The sequence below is a fragment of the Andrographis paniculata genome, unplaced genomic scaffold (assembly GCF_009805555.1).
Source record: "Andrographis paniculata isolate CXL003 unplaced genomic scaffold, ASM980555v1 Contig34END, whole genome shotgun sequence".
Taxonomy (NCBI): domain Eukaryota; kingdom Viridiplantae; phylum Streptophyta; class Magnoliopsida; order Lamiales; family Acanthaceae; genus Andrographis; species Andrographis paniculata.
The window spans coordinates 4,256,809-4,275,032 of record NW_026137567.1 but is presented as its reverse complement, the minus strand read 5'-3'; the positions used below and the strand labels follow the sequence as shown (position 1 = coordinate 4,275,032).

Below are 18,224 nucleotides of genomic sequence, written 5' to 3'. Positions count from 1 at the left end.
TGGATTGAAATTAAAAAAGAAATGTCGTTTTTGAGATTCCGAGTTGTCACAAAATAATAATCACGTCGTTGGATCCAAGAATACCACTGAAACTAATAATAATAATAATCAATACCAAATTTTGATGTGTGGTTAGGAATAAGTGTCACTCAAAGTCAAATCAAATTAGCCCTTATTCCATCCCATCAAAATTCGATGTATATATTGAGATATAATTTGATCAATTAACCGAATTAAATTCAATAACAAAATTTGCTTTTGGATTTACATTTTTTTTTTTAAATGAAATAATTAATTAGAATGGCATAATGTGTGTAGTCTTTGTATCGTACCAAGATACGCACGACGACTTCGAACTGCACCGGAAAACCCTAAGCAGATCGACGCACATTTGGCGGACCGCCGGCGAGCAATTGCTCTGCAGAACCACCAGGATCTTCGCCATTCCGTTGCTCTCCGCCACCGCCGCCGCCGCCTTCTTCTCGCCGAAAAGGTAGCAGATGCTCCACAGCACGCGCACGGCGTGCTCCGTCGCCGCGCTCGATACCTTCAACAGCTTTTTAACTATGGCGCGCACGCAAATTTCGCTGCCGCAGATCTGGTTCCGTCCGTCGGAGCTTCCCGACGCCATTTCTAGAAGCTGCAGAACTTTCTCCGTTAACGGTGCGGTTAGCTCCGCGTCGGCCAGCGCCGCTGCGAGCACGTTTACGCCGCCGGCGCGGATGAATTTTGCTCTGTTTCGCTTTTGTAGAGAGAGGCGAATCAGGAAGGTTAGAGCTGCGTCCATAGCTTCCGGATTGTAATCTGAGGCAGAGATTAATCTCAGAAGCTCCGAGTAGATCTCGTCGCCTTCGGATAGAGGAGATGAATCGGTTTCTGAAATTGAACATTTTGCCATTAGCTCGAGAAATTCGGCTATGGCGGTTCGTAGCTGGATTCTTCCCTCTTTGAATCCTCTCAAAATCGAAGCTGTAAAATCGACATTACCTGCTTCGATCTTCGATTTCATCGCCGTTTTCTGCTCTACCGAATCGTTATTCATCCAATTCCTCAAGAGAACATTGCAAAACGAGACAATCTCCTCCAGAAAAACCAAATCCTTCACTCTCCCTACAAGAGCCACCGCCGGCGGCAGAATCCGGCCGCCGGCCGCCGTGAGCAACCGTCCGTTCTCCTCTGATTCGGCGGCGAACGGAATCAGCCTGGCGAAACATTTCCTAACCGCAGAAGAATCATTCTCAAGGTCCCCTTCGAGTTGCGCAATGAGTCGACTCGCCTGGTCGGAACTAAGCGAGTCAGGCGGCGGCGACGGCGACGGCGGGCGGCGAGTCGTAGCGGCGCTGGAGTCCGACCAGATTTTTATAAGGCGGCGGAGGGTGTGATTTGGAACCAACTCTTTTGTATGCAACACCTGCATGGTGGCGGGGCATGTGTTATTTCCCGCGTCGAGCCACCGCTGTATGCTGCTCCGGTCGTAAGTAACTCCGGTGCATAAACTCACCGGAGATTCCATCAAATCCCAAGAAATAGGGCACCGAAAATAACTTGGAACTGTAATACACAAATCATCCCTCACCATGGCAGCCCCAATTCAAAAAATTTTCCCCAAAAAAAACGAGAGAGAGAGAGAGAACTAGGGATTTGAACAAGAACAAGAACAAAATAACAAGAATTGAATTGGAGTGCAAAGTGGGGAAGAAAGTGGGCTGTTAATGCAGTGGGGAATTCAGTCAAAGGACAGGTGATGTCAGAGCATTTCTTAACATCCCACTAAATTAAATTTCAAAAAAATCGAAGCTTTACAATCAAAAATGAAAAATAATAATTATTCTGTTGGGGGGATTTGGTCAACAAAAGGTTCTCTTTTAGCAATGAGCAGTATATGTGTTTGTGTTGTTGTGGTGGTTTTTAATTTATACACAAATCTTTTTTTCACTTTGCTTTGCTTTGCCCACTACTCCTACCACTACAATTTGTCATTTTGCACAATCTCTCCATTCTCCACTAAACTAAAAAAAAAATCAATTAATTTCTAAACTAAATAATTAAACTACTACTTTAATAATATTGTTTGTAATTATGATTGATTGAGTACAAGTCAACAGTCAAATACGCGCGGGACAGCCAACGGCTGTGATTTAACGGCGAGGCTCGCACGAACGGTCGAGATTGGAATGCGGTCCATTAAAGGGACTGCCTAATTGCGTATAATGAGGGAGAGGAACGTGGGTTGGGTGGGCTCGACAGCGCTGGGCCCCGCTCTGGTTCGGCTTGTCGGCCCGATGACGTCATCACTACTACTGCTGCGGCTGTTAAAATTTCTTGCAACTGTTAGGTTATGATTTGCATTTATAAATAAATTAAAAAAAAAAGTTTTTAGTTTTTTAAACAAATTCAAAATAATAAAAATTTAATTGTTGAATACTCCCTTCGTCCACAAATTAATGTCTTATTACGTCCAATATCTATTGTCTTTTTTTTTTTTAAACACAAATTTTACATGTTTACTCTTTATTAATTTATTACTTTAAATCTCTACCATATAATTAAGGGCAAATTTTTTAATTCATAAAAAAAAATCACTTAAAAAATCGTATAAATATACTTTAGGACAATAGAAATTGAACGTAGAGAGTATAATATTTTATGTAAGAAAAAGTATAAATATTGTGTTTTACAAAACTAATGTGAAAATTGATGGTGTCAAATTTTTTAAAAATATTTATATCAACACATATTATTTGTTTTAAGAAAATAAGTTAAAATAATTTTAGCAGAGCAAACAAACGTACAGTATTTTACGTAAAAATATAAAGTTATGATATATGATATTTAAAAATTTGTAAAGTTAATATTTCATCCATGATATAATAAAATATTCAATTGATTTTTTGAGTACAAATTTTTTAATATTAATTAGCTTAAATTATTTTATATTTTATTATGCTTCAATAAAAATGCACAAAATATTCATATATTTTAGTTATTATGTTAAATTCTTAAATGTTAATTTAAAATTTGTACAAAATATACTCATGCAAAGCTTATGTTTGATGTTAAATAAAACCTAAAATATGCAAGTTTTACACAACTATAAAATATCTTACATAATTTTTTTTGAATAAAATAAATTAATAGATAATTGATCCATTATTTATTTTTATAATTTTATAAAAAATAATAATAATTTGTCTAAAAAAAATTATAGAATGAATGATTAATCGATTAATTTTTATTTATTTTATTCAATAAAATTATTTAAAATAATTTATCTCTTTTATTTGTACAAAACTTGCATTATTAGGATCATATTTATAATCAAATATCAGTTTTGAACAAAAAAAAAAAAATGACTATTCGTGCAAATTTTATATTAATACAAGAGTTTTATATAATAAATAAAATATGAGATATTTTATACATTTTTACTAAAATACAATAAGGTGTATAATTTACCCTATTAATTATTATATTAATATACGTAATAAAAATTAGAAAAAAAGAAGACAATAATTTCTTTTGGTAATAATATTTTTAAAGTTAAATATAATAATAGAAAAGATAGATAAATACATTATTATAAGACGTAATTAGTATAATGTTTCATTTATTGAAAAATGACGTAAATATAAGTCCGCAATAACAAACACACTCTCAAAATTTAAAACTTACTTCCATCTGATATCAAACATGACAAAAATGCATATAAGTCCGCAATATATTTTACCCAATTTTTACTATACTAAAAATTCTTTCTTAAAAAATTCAAATCAAAACACTTATTTTTCATTTTCTATATTATACTAAAAATTTATTTTATATTCAAAATATTATATCAATATCTATTTATATAACATCGTACCATTATTTAAATTCAATTTTTTTATTATTCAAATCCCAAATCAAAATTCAATCCCCAAAAAACACACTCTAAATATATATTACATCCGGATTTAATACAATGTTGATAATTAGATATATATGTACCACATATAGTAACTCTTAAAAATATATTAGTGGGAGTTTGAATTTTAAGTTGAGATTTAAATAGTAAAAATTTTGAATTTGAATAGTTGTATGATGTGATATAAATAGGTGTTGATGTGATATTTTGAATGTAAAATTGATTTTTAGTATAATATAAAAAAAATAAAAAATAAGTGTTTGATTTTATGTTTTTGGGAAAAAAAATTGGATGAATAGTGTAAATCCAATCCAATCCCCCAAACAAACACACCCTAAAAGTGATGACGTATGTGTTCAATAATACGACTCTCTCCGTTCCAATACAATAGTCTTGTTTTCATAAATAACCATATCACCATAAATCTACTCATACTTTTTCATTTTTATTACACAATTGCCACTATTTTTTACACTAATACACCCACAAGAGCAAAAATGTCTTTTATCCATATTTTTTACCAACTACCAATATAATATTAATATTTCTTAAATTCCGTGTCCAATCCAATTAAAAAAATATAGAGACGAAAGAAATATAACCTAACAGTAGTATCAAATATGACATAAGTGCATAAAAGTCTACATTGATAAAATTTAATTTTAAAATCTCATGTAATACGAGTTAAAATATCCTAATTTAATTAACTACATATAGTAAAAATCTTTGAATATATATCTTCAATCAATTCAACCAAATATACAATATATTTTACATAAAATTTAATTTGTTACTTCCAGCTCAAATAATTTCTAGAGTATTATTTTTAATTTGGGACGTTTCAAGGCAAGTCTGATATTTGTTCCCAATGCTTATTATTTATTGATAATCTAAAATTATATTATTGATTGAAAACATCGATCATGTGGGGGGTGGTAAATAACGAAATGACAAAATGATGGATGATCAAAGTTGGGCATGGACAATTATGGATAATGATTATTTACCGTAGTGGATAACAATAATAATAATAATAATAATAATAATAATAATAATTCATCCGTCCCATTATCCGTTTTTATTTTTTTACGAAATTTTAGAAATATTAGTAGGAATAAAATAAAAATTACTAAAACAACTTTAGTAGTATTGTATGATATAAAGGTAATGAGATTTGTGTGATACTTCCTCGTCTCATAACAAAGTATCCATTTTTTCATTTTAATCCGTCCCATAGCAAAATATTCATTTCATTTTTTTAGTAATTGTACTATTTATTTAACATTACAAATACTCTTACAACTTACAATATACTACACAAATATCATTACCTTTATATCACACATATTAATAAGGTTATTTTAGTTATTTCTACTTTATTCCTACTACATTTAAATATAATATTAATATTTCTAAAACTACGTACAAAAAGTAAATGAATATTTAATTATGGGACGAATGGAATATATTGTAAATTGTAAGGATATTTGTAATATTAGGTAAATAGTACAATTATTAAAAAATAAAATAAATACATTGTTATGAGACAAATTAAAATGAAAAAATGGTTACTTTATTTCGGGATGGAGGGAGTCATAATAATAATAATACTCCCTCCGTCCCATAACAAAGTATCAATTTTTTCATTTTAGTCCGTCCCATAACAAAGTATCAAATTTCTTTTTTAGTAACTGTACTATCTACCTAACATTACAAATACCCTTACAACTTACAATATATTACACAAATATCACTACCTTTATATCATGCATACTAATAAGGTTATTTTAGTCATTTCTACTTTATTTCTATTATATTTCAATATAATACTAATACTTTTAAAACTACGTGTAAAAAACAAATGAATACTTAGTTTGTTACGTAGGAAGTAATAATAACAATAATAATAATAATAATAATAATGATGCCAAAACACCACTCACGTCACGTGGGTATCTTTTTTAATCATGGTAAATATTAATATCATATATGCCATTCCCATCAAACATTTTCTACTTTTTTCTTTTTTAAATTGTTATAGTAATTCAGATTTTATTATTTCGAATCATTTTTGTTTTCTCTTTTTGCCCAACTTCATTATTCTGTAGAAATTTATTTTATAAATTATTCTTAAGAGGATAATCGAGTGAATACATTCCTAACTTAGCTTTAAGTAGTTTAATTTATTTTTGTTTTATTTTTACTAATGAAATGTTGTTATTTCATATTAAGTATTGATTAAACTGAATTTGATCTCTTAGTGTGTATTATTCAAACATATCGTAAATTTTAATTGAATTAAGATTAAGAAATTGCCAATACCTCAATTATAAATGCAATATAAAATAATTAATATATATATATTATTTTTACTAATAGTTTATATATATATATATTTGTAGGTAATGACGAAGAAGCAATGGATCATATGCGATGTTTTAAATAAAAAATTGAATATTAAATATAATATTTTAATGGTAAAATTTTAGAAAGAAGTCCAAAGTAAACAAAATTTTAGTAACATAAATTTAAAATGTCAATTTCAAGTCACATAACAAGTCCCATTTAATCATTAATGAATATAATAGGTCAGAATATATATAAAAAGAAATAAATAAATAAATAGCATTAGGTTTGGACAGCAAAAGTCAAACAAAGGATGGCAGAAATATGATATTTCAAATAGTTGCTTCCTTGCCTACTTCTATATTTATTTATTTATTTATATATATATATATATATATATGAACTGGAAAGATTGTTTTGTCTGATCGATGTGTCTATTATATTATTCACTATCATTTTAATTATTTTAAATAAAATTTAAATAAATAATTAATGATTTATTATTTTAATTTTTTGAGTAAAGACGGTGCGGAGAAAGCAGAGCATATAAACTAGTCATAGCATAGGGCCAACTTTTTTGACTATTGGCTGTTCATTAAAGTCGTCAGTATCCATTTCTGATCAATATTTTATACTTCATCCCTTGTGGAAAAATAAATCTATTTATTTATATATATATATATATATTTTTTACCAATTTTAATGTGGTTCGTTTTTATTTTATTTTATATTTTTTATAGTTAAAAAAAAATAAAAAAAGGTATAAAAGTAGAAAAGTGATAAAAAGTTTTACTAAAAAATAGTATGTTTTTTTTCATGACAATTTTTTTAATTATTATTATCATTATTATTATTATTATTATTATTATTATTATTATTAAGTTTAAAACTATTTCTATTTATTCAAAAGACTGTTTTGTGAGATTAGTGTAAAATAATTTTTTTTTATAAGAAATACAGAGAATTATATATAGAATATAAAACAATAAATATGTGTAGTTCATTAATTTTTTACAGAGATTAATGTAAATGCATTAAAAGAAAAAAGAGAAAGAACAAAGCCTAAATTGATACTCCATCCGTCCAATGATCACCTGTCCCAAAAACAATCTCTATCCCCCTATTCCCACATATATAGTGTCTATATACAGATATGTATGTATAAAGTAACATCTTACACATACAAACAATATATATATATATATACACACGCACTTTGTGTATGGAACAGCAGGCCAAAGTTCTCCCATCTGCATCCATCCCGGCTACGGTGTTTCATTTACTGTAAATACGATAATTTAGAAGGAATATAATTAATAAATAATTTAAAATATATTAATAAAAATAATTATCGTATAATAAAAATTTTTTTATTAAAATTAAAATAACTAATTAGTTTAACTAAAATTTAAAAATTATAAATTATATTTTTTAAATGATATTAAAATGTATAATTATTTTAAAAAAAATGACAGGATAAGTGAGATAGACGGAAATAGAAAAGTGGACACCATAAATAAAATTAATCCCTAATTTTAATTATGAATTTTTATTCTCACTGTTTTTATTTATGGAAAAAAATTGTTTTGATAGCAATATCAAGGGTTTAAAAAAATAAAAAGATTAATTGTATATTCTATATCATTTTTATTATTTATCCTATATACATACATAAAGATATAAATAGGAAATAAAGAAAATATATAAACAAATTGATATTTGTTATATTATAATATTATAATATTGATAAATATGTATATATATATATGGTGTGTGTATATTATAATATATATATATAACAATATGCAAGATAAAAGTATTATATATATATATATGTATATATCAATGAAAGGTGCAAGTGCAGGGAGAGAGAGAATGTTAACAAAATTTTCTGCGGTGTCCTTAATGCGTGAATTGCATTACATATTTATAGTGTAAGAGTAGGACTAATTGAGATACATGATAGGACACGAAGCATCCACCAAATGATTATGAGGTGTCTACGTAGATGATGTGTAGTATATAACAATATTATTATTATTATTATTATTATTATTATTGTATGTGTTTGTACGTTATTGTTGGAGTATAATACAAAATCAGCTTATTTTTTTCCTAAAAAATCCAAATTATAATTAAAATACACCATTGACTCCGTCTTTAGATAAATAATTAAATGATGTTGTATTATAACAACTTAAACTTTTAAGTGAAACAATTATTTACATTTTATAACAGGGTATCAGAGTTTTAATTCCTGAGTTTCGTTACGATGTTTTCTATCCAAAATTTCACACTAAAATATACAAAAAGTCAGATATAAAATAAGGAATAACTTGGTCTATAACACCATGAGAATGGGCTTTCTAAATAATGGAGAATAGAGAAGATGAACTTTTATCTCACTCTCTCTCTCTCTCTAAGATCATGAAAAAAAAAAATTCCTCAAATTTTGCATTTTTTAATGCAAACACAGATAATCTGATTGTTGTTTCGATGGATTTGTGGATTACATACAACAGTCAAAATTCTTATGACAATAAAAAGTAATGCATTTTTTTGGAACTAATATGTTTTAGGTATTTTTGTTAAATGATTTGAATGTGCTTCACATATATATATATATATTTGCAGTACGTAATTTATAAAAATCATATAAATGAATAAATAAATAATTCGGCAATCCTATCAATTCTATAGTCTGGTCTAGTCACGTCTATAAAAATTTATGTAAATCAATAAAATTCTACATAAGTAAGTTTATAGGTGTTGAATAAGGAAGAACCAGTGTAGGGTTTTCGAAAATTGGTCTATAAATTGGGCTGCGGAGTAGTGTATAGGGCAATAGATGACAGTAAGACCTTAAAATGAGCCCAAACAATTTTTTGGAAAAAACCTGTGAGATCGGAGATTACAGAGGTCAAACAATAAGAGATTTGGCAAGGGAAATGGTAGGTATTTCGGTTGGCTAGCGTGGAGGTCGGGCAAAAGAGAGTCGGGCGAAGAAGGGTTAGAGAACCGATACAGAAGTCGGACAAGTAGAAAGTGGACAAGTCAAGACATAGTGATAGATATGCAGGTCGGGTAAAAAACAGTTCTACGGCGGTTGGAAGATGTTATAACTGGCGAGCGGGAGGCACGACCTAAGACGTGGCGGTTGACATAGGTTTTAAATAGGTCTTTTTCGCGGACGAAGTGGACATCTTCAATCCATATCAAATTCAGTGAATTGCTTTTGGAGATTACTATTTACTTTTTCAGTATGTAATATTTATTTTCCTAGTTTACTTATGTATCGTACGGTGTCTAGAGATTCTTAATCTAAGACATTTGTTTTATCAAATTCGAAGATAATTTTTATTTTCAAAATTTACTTTTTATTTGTTGAAAATCGGCATCAACAATAGATTTTCTAAAAATCCATAAAAGCCTATAGAATTTTTTAAATAAAGAAATTTAAATACACAAGGTAATTTGGTTTAGGTAATTGTCTTGATCGCACATTTATATGTTTTTTTTTTTGGATCGGACACACGTTTATATGTTTGTCCATATATGCCTTTAGTTTAGCGGTTGGATCCGAATATTAAATACGCGGTGATTTAATAGTACCAATTATTTAATTAATTGCAATTAATCATATAGCCCTAAAGTCGACACGTTATTTCCATGGTGCACTACATATATAATTCTTAAATTTATAGTTAAGGAATCAAATAATGAGATTTCGAAATCATGAACCAAATTAATTACAAAAATAGATGTATCATATTCGTCATCGATCAAATCAAATCGGAAAATTCAACAATAATATAGTACATATATATAATTAATGGAACAATTAATAATTTATTAATTTGAGGAGGACCCATATTTAATTAATTTGATGTAACACTTTGTGTCCATATATACATATATTACGTGGTGAAGAGTGCATTAAATAAAATCAGATCCATGCAATGCACCAACCGATCGAAACATTGGAGATGCAACCGTGAATAATCAGATTAGTGAAAATAGCAAGAAGAGATATTATTATTATTATTATTATTATTGTTATTATTATTATTATTATTAAAATAGTTGTCAGTTCAATTTAAGAAGCATGCATTTATTTATATCTCAGTAGAATTAATTATCTAAAATTTATACATGTAAATGAATTTTTGTGTAGTCAGTAAGTTGTCATATGTATAGGTAAGGTAGCTCAGTCATAGTACATATAATACATGTGGGCGGGCATTGATTATAGTTTTGAAATTCATTAGGAATTGGGTGGGGGACTAGTCACTAGCCTAAGATCTATGCCATATACATATACATATACATATACATACATTTATATATATATATATATTACTCCCAATGTTTCTTATTTATATATCCGTTTATTTTTCATACAGAGTTTTGTTAGAAATATTAGTATTATATTAAAATATGGTATGAATAAAGTAGAAAATACTAAAATACCCTTATTAGTATTGTATGATACTCCATATGTCCCAAAACAATAGTCTCATTTTTGCCATTTTCGTCCGTTCCAAAACAATAGTATCATTTTTATTTTTGGTAACAAACTCCCCACGTTTTTACAAAACTATCCCAATTTTTCATAATAATTATATAAAGTAAGAGCATTTTAGTTTTTTAGAGACACTTTTACCTCCAATATCAATATAATACTATTATTTTTTAATTTTCGTGTCAATTTCAAATGTCCCTATTACTTTGGGACGGAGGAAGTGTAAAGGAAATAACATTTATGTAATATATTATAAATTATAAAGGTATTTTTAATATTAATAGAAAGTACACTTACTAAAAAAAATGAAATAAATACTTTTGTTATGATCGAATCAAAATAGAAAAATAGATAAATTGTCAAGGGACGAAAATCGTATTTGTTTAGTATTAAGTTTAAAATATTTATTTCGATATAAGATATAAATAATCATGTTGATAATATAAAAATTATATTTTATATACTCCCTCCGTTCCGTCTATCGTGTCTCTTTTACTGTAGATACGAGAATTTAGGATAGGTATAATTACTAAATAATTAATAATATATTAGTTAAAATAATTATTATATAATCAAATAATTTTAGATTAAAATTAAGATAATTAATTAGTATTATTAAAATTTTAAAAATTATAAATTAACAATTTAAAATGAGATTAAAAGTGTATAATTGTTTTTTCCAAAAAAAAAAGAGTGATAATAAATGAGACAGACAAATGAAAATATAGACACGATAAATGGGACGGAATGAGTATTATATATGTTGAAAATTGCATAGGTAAATGTCGGATGTTCAAAATGACCGTCTCACCATGTCGGATGTTCAAAATGACCGTATCAAAGCTCTAGGTCTCAAGTTCCAGTTTCACCGTCCCTATTTCAACACATATTAATGTCTATTGGTATCAACTTGATTTTATAAAAGAAAATGGAGAAATAATATGTAAATCTGAAGCACTAGTATCAACTTGATTTTATAACCATTGTATATCTAGTTTTCTTTTTTTTTTCTTTTTTTCTTTTTTTTTATAACGTGGGAATCTGCAGCCGCTATCCGAAAGTACGTATTGGGTAAACTACCGGTCAAACCTAATACTCTGCAAACTAGACTCGACAAGGCAAGTCACATTAGGCAAACTATATGTGACATGTGGACTTATATGGGTCGGGGTTTGTATGTCTACTTTTGCTATTGATGCATGTTTGCATGAATGTGTTGTCTTGCTTCATTTTAATTGTCATCGATCCATATTTACTTGAATATGTTGCCTTGTTTAATTTTAATATCTTTGTATCATATGTAAAAATTATGGAGATTGTTAGAATTTTTTTTTTCTATTTTTTGCATATAATACATATGCCACTACTTGTTTCAGAACCTATGTCGCTAAAGAGGAGTTTGTACAATCTACTTCAATTGCAGGTTGACTATGAACAATATTTTGCATGGAACAAAACATATTCTTGGTGGATTTATAAGCTCGATTCTCATAGCCAAATACTTGTCCGTATGTTGGATAAGACACTAGGAAAAATCAGTGCAGCAGCAACAACATTGATAGCCTTGAATCTCGTCCCCGAACTTGGTTGAAAACTAACTTGCAGTAAAAGTTGGTTTGTGTGGGAGATTGAGTCTATTTTGTAAGTGTGTATTTTCTGTAGACATATGTCTTTCATGTTTTCCATAATTTGAAGTTGTTCTTGAGCATTCATGAACTTAAGGGCGTGATTTGAGTGAGGAGATTTTAGTGTTTCAATCGCGGAAGAAAATCAATGGTAAACCTTCTATCTGTTACACATATCGTTGATCGGCTGGTGCATATTTGCGGAATTTTCTTGTACATTGAAGTGTAAATAAAGTTGTTGAGGAGATTAGCGAGTTGTAAATTTTTGATGTTTTGTAGTCCTTGTAAATCTAATATGAGATTGTAGTGAACGTTTCTTGGATTGAAGTTCTTCAAATGTAGGTTTCTATACCGAACTGGGTTAATAATTACCGTGTGTTGTATTTTACTTTCTGCATCGTCATAAACACACAATAGTCATAATCACAAAATAACCAAACATTTAACAGTTGTGCTAGCCATTTATGGTTTTATATTTTTCGCTCGTATAAACTCAGAGGAGTTGGCCTCTCAAGTGTGGTTGGTTTTTCCAATATCTGGTATCAGAGCAGCATGCTCAATACCCCGAATAGCTCTATCTTTGGTTCAAGATGTTTCGTGAAATAACCTCATCCATCCGTTCACCTATCTTCAATGGAAACAATTGCCAGTATTGGAAAAATCAAATAAAGAATTATTTGTTGACTTTTGGTGATGAAGCGTGGAAAACTGTTGAATTAGGATGGACTCCACAAACGAAAATCATCCTTGGAGAAACACCGAATGATTCATCCACTATTGCTCTAAAATCAAAGAACAAATGGACACCCGAAGAGAAGATAGCATTAACTGAAAGTACAAGAGTTGTGAATGTCATGGTTGCATTTGCTGATGAAGTGCAATTTAAGGTCATCTGCAACCGTAAGAAATCAAATGATGTTTGGGATGCCTTACAAGATATATTCAAAGGTACAACTTTGGTCAATGGATTGAAAACTTTGGAGGGTTGTAAGAATGTTCAAAGCCCTGAAAGTATCCAAGGATGAACTATTGGTCAATAATACAGTCGCTTCATGGATTCTGTGAATTAAGTCTACTCTTTTCACTTATACTACGACAAACAAAAACTCACGAGAAAAATGCTCAGATCAGTTAACAAGAAGTTTGACTCCAAAGTTTCAATAATTGAGAAACTTGAAAAGACAAAGACCATGAAATGTTTAAACAATGTCCTTTTAGCATATGGGGTGAACCACATTGACGATGATACCTCAAAAGGTATTGCGCTTTTTAGTAAGGATATAAAACTAGTGGAACCAAATGAAAATTTCCCTATTTTCTATAAAAAAAAAATTTTAATGATAAGTGAAAAACCAGTTAAACAATATTTTAGTAAGTCTCAAACTATTGATTAAACTGATGTCAAAATAATAATACAATAACATAAATTTTCTTAGCAAAATTGTTTAATATCAATAATCTCAAAGGTTTATTCCAAAGTGGTCAAACAAAGAAGTTAAATGTGCCCTCACAACCTGATGTTGTGAAGGAATCAATTTATTTTGGACGTGGTAGAATTGATGGTCAAGAAAAGAAAAGAACTTGCCTACTAAGTGACATGGAGTGATTATGGTAAAGGTACTTCTATTACTAATGATGAAAAATTTGTTACATATATAATCAATAAGATGAATTTATAATAATGTTTGTTACGAATAAAAATTAGAAGAAACGCAAAAGTTGGATATTGATGAATTGTAATTTAACATTTTTCGCACGTATAAACTCGGAGGAATTCACTTGTCGAGTATGATTGATTTTTCCAACAATTATTACTATTGTTATTGTTATACATAATTTTGAATAAAAATATTGTATACATCAAACATTATTATTATACAAACACAATGCTGAAACTAAATGAAAATCAAACACAACTTAATTTAATCAGTCCAATATGCATCTCCTTCGCTTGATATTTTCATATTGATGTATGTTTCAATCTTTAGAACATCTATCAACTAGCAAATTAAGAATGCAATATTAACACAGACAAACATATATATAATAAATACTGTCTATTGAATTGGACACAGAACTGAAATAAATGCACATTGCTGGGTGTACTTTGGGAAACCCCATTTGGAGATGAAATATATTTCTTTCTTATTATATATATATATATATATATATATATCACACCCATTGGGTCCCTACCCTCTCAATATTAAACAAACTTTTCTCAGAAAAATTTAATTATTTGATATTAATAATATTATATAATAATAATAATAATTGTCTGCCAATTTCCCTGAATTGAAGGGATGATCTGATTTTGTGCAATAGTGTATATAGAGCTAGGATTGCATTCCCAAGTTGCAAAATTTAAAAAGTCACATCACAAGTTTGAATAATTTTTTTCAATGAGAACGTGCCATTGTTCCTAATCCCTTGACTATTTTACTTATCTATCTATCTAATCTTCCATACTTCCCCACAAATCATTGAAAAATAAATAAAAGAAAATACCTATATATGTGTTTTATACACCCCGTCACGTCTGCCCACTATAGTTTGTTTATTATCAATAATAATAATAATAAAGTGTGGAAATAATTAAATTAAATAAAGCAAAGAAGGAGGAGACATGTTTTCCTGTTACAGGGGACTAAAACAACAGTGGCCAATACCTTAGTCGGCCATTAATATTTGATGGGACCAAATTTCTCATTCTCACCTAACAACATATATATACATACATATCTCGACTATGACTTTGGATGACCTCACTTCTGCACCAAATTCATATATCTTTAATTTGCACACACAACATTACTATAAATATAATATTATATAAATATATACATAAGGATTGTGTATGTATGTATACATTTTCCTCCTTTCCTTTTCTTTCTTCCTTTTCCTCTCTTGTCTATCAATCTTTTCGCCTCTTCTTTCTTGTCTTCCCCCTTCACAAAGATTTTTTTATTTTTTTTTTCAAATTTGTGTTCAATCATTTTATTCATAATACTGTAGTTTTTTTTTAAATAATAATTTAAAAAAAAAAAAAAAAAACTATAGACCAGTCTGTTTGTACACCACCAGTTACCTTGCAGCTGACTGGTTCAAAAAGTCCCTTTTAATTTCCTCCAACTCTCTCCACCCTTTTTTCATTTCCTTCCATAGCTTCTTCTCCATTTTTCCTCCTCCTTCTCAGAGCTGCTCTGCTGATTATATATATATATATATATTTCTTCTGTAGATTTGCAGAAATGAAAAGTTGCAGGAGGAAGACAGTGGCAGTGTTGACGGCGGCGCTTATTCTGATCCTGGCGTCTGCTGCCGGTCATTGCGAGGCGGCGTCGAGAGCGATGATTCCTTTCAAAATCCGGCCGCGGGATCGCCAAGCCGGCGGCCATTTTCGGAACTTCATGCCGAAACGATGGGTACCTGCGTCGGGACCTTCCAGAAGGCACAATGAACTCGGCCTCCAGAGCTTCAGTACTTACCCTTGAATTAATTAATGGAGGATGCTAATCGATCAGTTTTGCGTCGGCTCTCTGATCTTCCTTTTTGCCAATTATTCGGTTGGAGCTATGGAAGAAGATTTTAAATTAGGGCAATCGATGATGATGATCTTTGCGAAACGACGTCGCTTTTGAAGACGAACTTCTGAAATTAGGGTTTGATATTCTTGTTCTTCATCAAGATTGGTGCTTTTTGGCGTGGAATATCCATCAAATCCAGTATATATTTACACATATATATATCAATCTAATTAATTAATTAGTTTTGTAAATTTATATATATTTTGGAGTTTAATTTTTTGATCAATTTGTTCAGTGCTTATTAATCTATATGCAGAATGAGAACCTTCTTTAAAGTGTGAATCTGTATGTATATATATATATATGTATGTATGTATGTATGTATTTCTATCTCACTGTACATTTAACACTGATACAAAGATTATACACATTAATTAATATTATCAATTTCCCATTGATTTACTTTTTTATTTATTTAAATATATCTAACTTTTTTGGGAATTTGAATGTAGAATGTTTGATATCCATCGTATGTGACAGCTTCCATCAATAAAGCTGTATTTTTATTTATATATTTATTTTGCAGTGTGCACACGTTATGTCTCTTTTCTTCTTTTGTTTCCCTCTATTTTGTGCACGAAATCATGAAAATAAATAAAAAAAATAATAATAATCCTAATAATTTGGTATACACCTAAAAGCACATTAAATTAAATGAATTGAATCCATAGAGATATTTTATACATGCACGTCTGTATGCTAATATTATTAATATATATATATATATGTTTACAATGTATTTTGAAGATCACGACATGCAAATTCGTAATTAAAATGTAATTATAGTAATTGTGCTCTTATGAATGAATTATCAGCCACTGATCAAATCAATTCACAATAATTATTAAATTTATTTTCTGATCATATATATATATATATGTGATGTGGCTAATAAAGCCTTAAATTTTGGTATCAACTCAAGTAGAAAGAGTTATTATTATTATTATTATTGTAATTATTAATAATGATTGTAATTAGATATGGGCTATCGTATTTATTTAAAGTTCACTGTTTTCCTACACAATTATAAAATTTAGTACAATCATGAGAATAGGTAAATCAAAAGCCAGTAAAGGGCAGTGATTGAAACGATGTACAAATATATATATATATATATATTCACTGAACAGTGGCTTGTTACCAACTCTAAGATATGGCGTGTACTGATAACCATCAACTTTATTTCTTTACGTACAAATGCACATTGTGTATACATAATTGAATAGTGCCATAGAAATAAAATAAAATAAAAAATTTAAGAATTCGTAGCTGCGCTACTCTTCGGATGAGCTCAGGTAAACTCTTGTCGAATCAAATAGGCTACAAATTTGGTACGACAAGACAAGTCACACTAGACAACATAAGATAGCAATATTTTTAATTTATATACTCCTTCCGTCCCAATATAATAGTTTTGTTTACCACTTTTGTCAGTCCTAAAACAATAGTCTTATTTCCATATATAACCATATTACCATAAAATTACATCTACTTTTTTATTTTTATTACACAATTACCGCGACTTTTTACACTAATACACTCACAAGGGCAAAAAAGTCTTTTATTCATATTTTTTTACCAACTACCAATATAATATCAATATTTCTTAAATTCCGTGTCCAACCAAATTAAGATTATATTTATGGAACGGAGGGAGTATAATATTGATCCAAAAATTGATCAAAACCAAACAGCAATAAAATCTCACAACTACGAACAAAAGCATAAACTTCGAATAACACAATCTGGTTGTCTGTTTTTAGATCAAACTGCGAATGCACATACATACGGGTGATGACAAAAGTAGAATTGTTAATGTAGTTCGGCTACACCAGCCTATATTTGGGGTTCCAATCCAAACGATATTCATTATCAAATAAGTTAAAGTACGATGATCCATTATTATAATTAGAGTTACAACTCTCGATAAATCACAACCCTCCTGAACACTAGCAACTCATTGATCTAAGTATCTCCCCATATCTATGCAAATGAAACGCAATTCTTTTTCTCGATTACATTAAGATTTTTTCTCTCAATTCTCTTTCACTTTACTCACTTTTTTCATCAAGCGAAATCTAAAATATAATAATATTCCACCTAACAAATTCAATAACGAATGAAATCTATTGCACCATTATCTCTTTTTACCTTCGTTAAGTTTGTTACAACCGATTTTTTGGAATGCACAATGTGGCAATGAAGACCATATTTTATCACTCTTCCAATAACGTGGATCA

The 18,224-nt window shown here is 29.2% G+C and overlaps 1 protein-coding gene across 1 annotated transcript; it reads right to left on the bottom strand.

The window, feature by feature from the left end:
- Window positions 1–217: 217 nt before the first annotated feature.
- Window positions 218–1,882, bottom strand: LOC127248954 (U-box domain-containing protein 27). Its single transcript, XM_051271556.1, has 2 exons — window positions 988–1,882; window positions 218–876 (listed from the first exon to the last, which is right to left on the bottom strand). The coding sequence occupies exons 1-2, from the start codon at window positions 1,577–1,579 to the stop codon at window positions 296–298; spliced, it is 1,173 nt and encodes a 390-aa protein (XP_051127513.1). The 5' UTR covers window positions 1,580–1,882; the 3' UTR covers window positions 218–295.
- Window positions 1,883–18,224: the final 16,342 nt, after the last annotated feature.

Coding starts and splice junctions, on each gene's coding strand:
- LOC127248954 (XM_051271556.1), bottom strand. CDS start 1,579: ATGGTGAGGGATGATTTGTGTATTACAGTTCCAAGTTATTTTCGGTGC. Junction 877..987: donor GAAATCGAAGATCGAAGCAG/GTAATGTCGATT, acceptor GTTCAATTTCAG/AAACCGATTCATCTCCTCTA.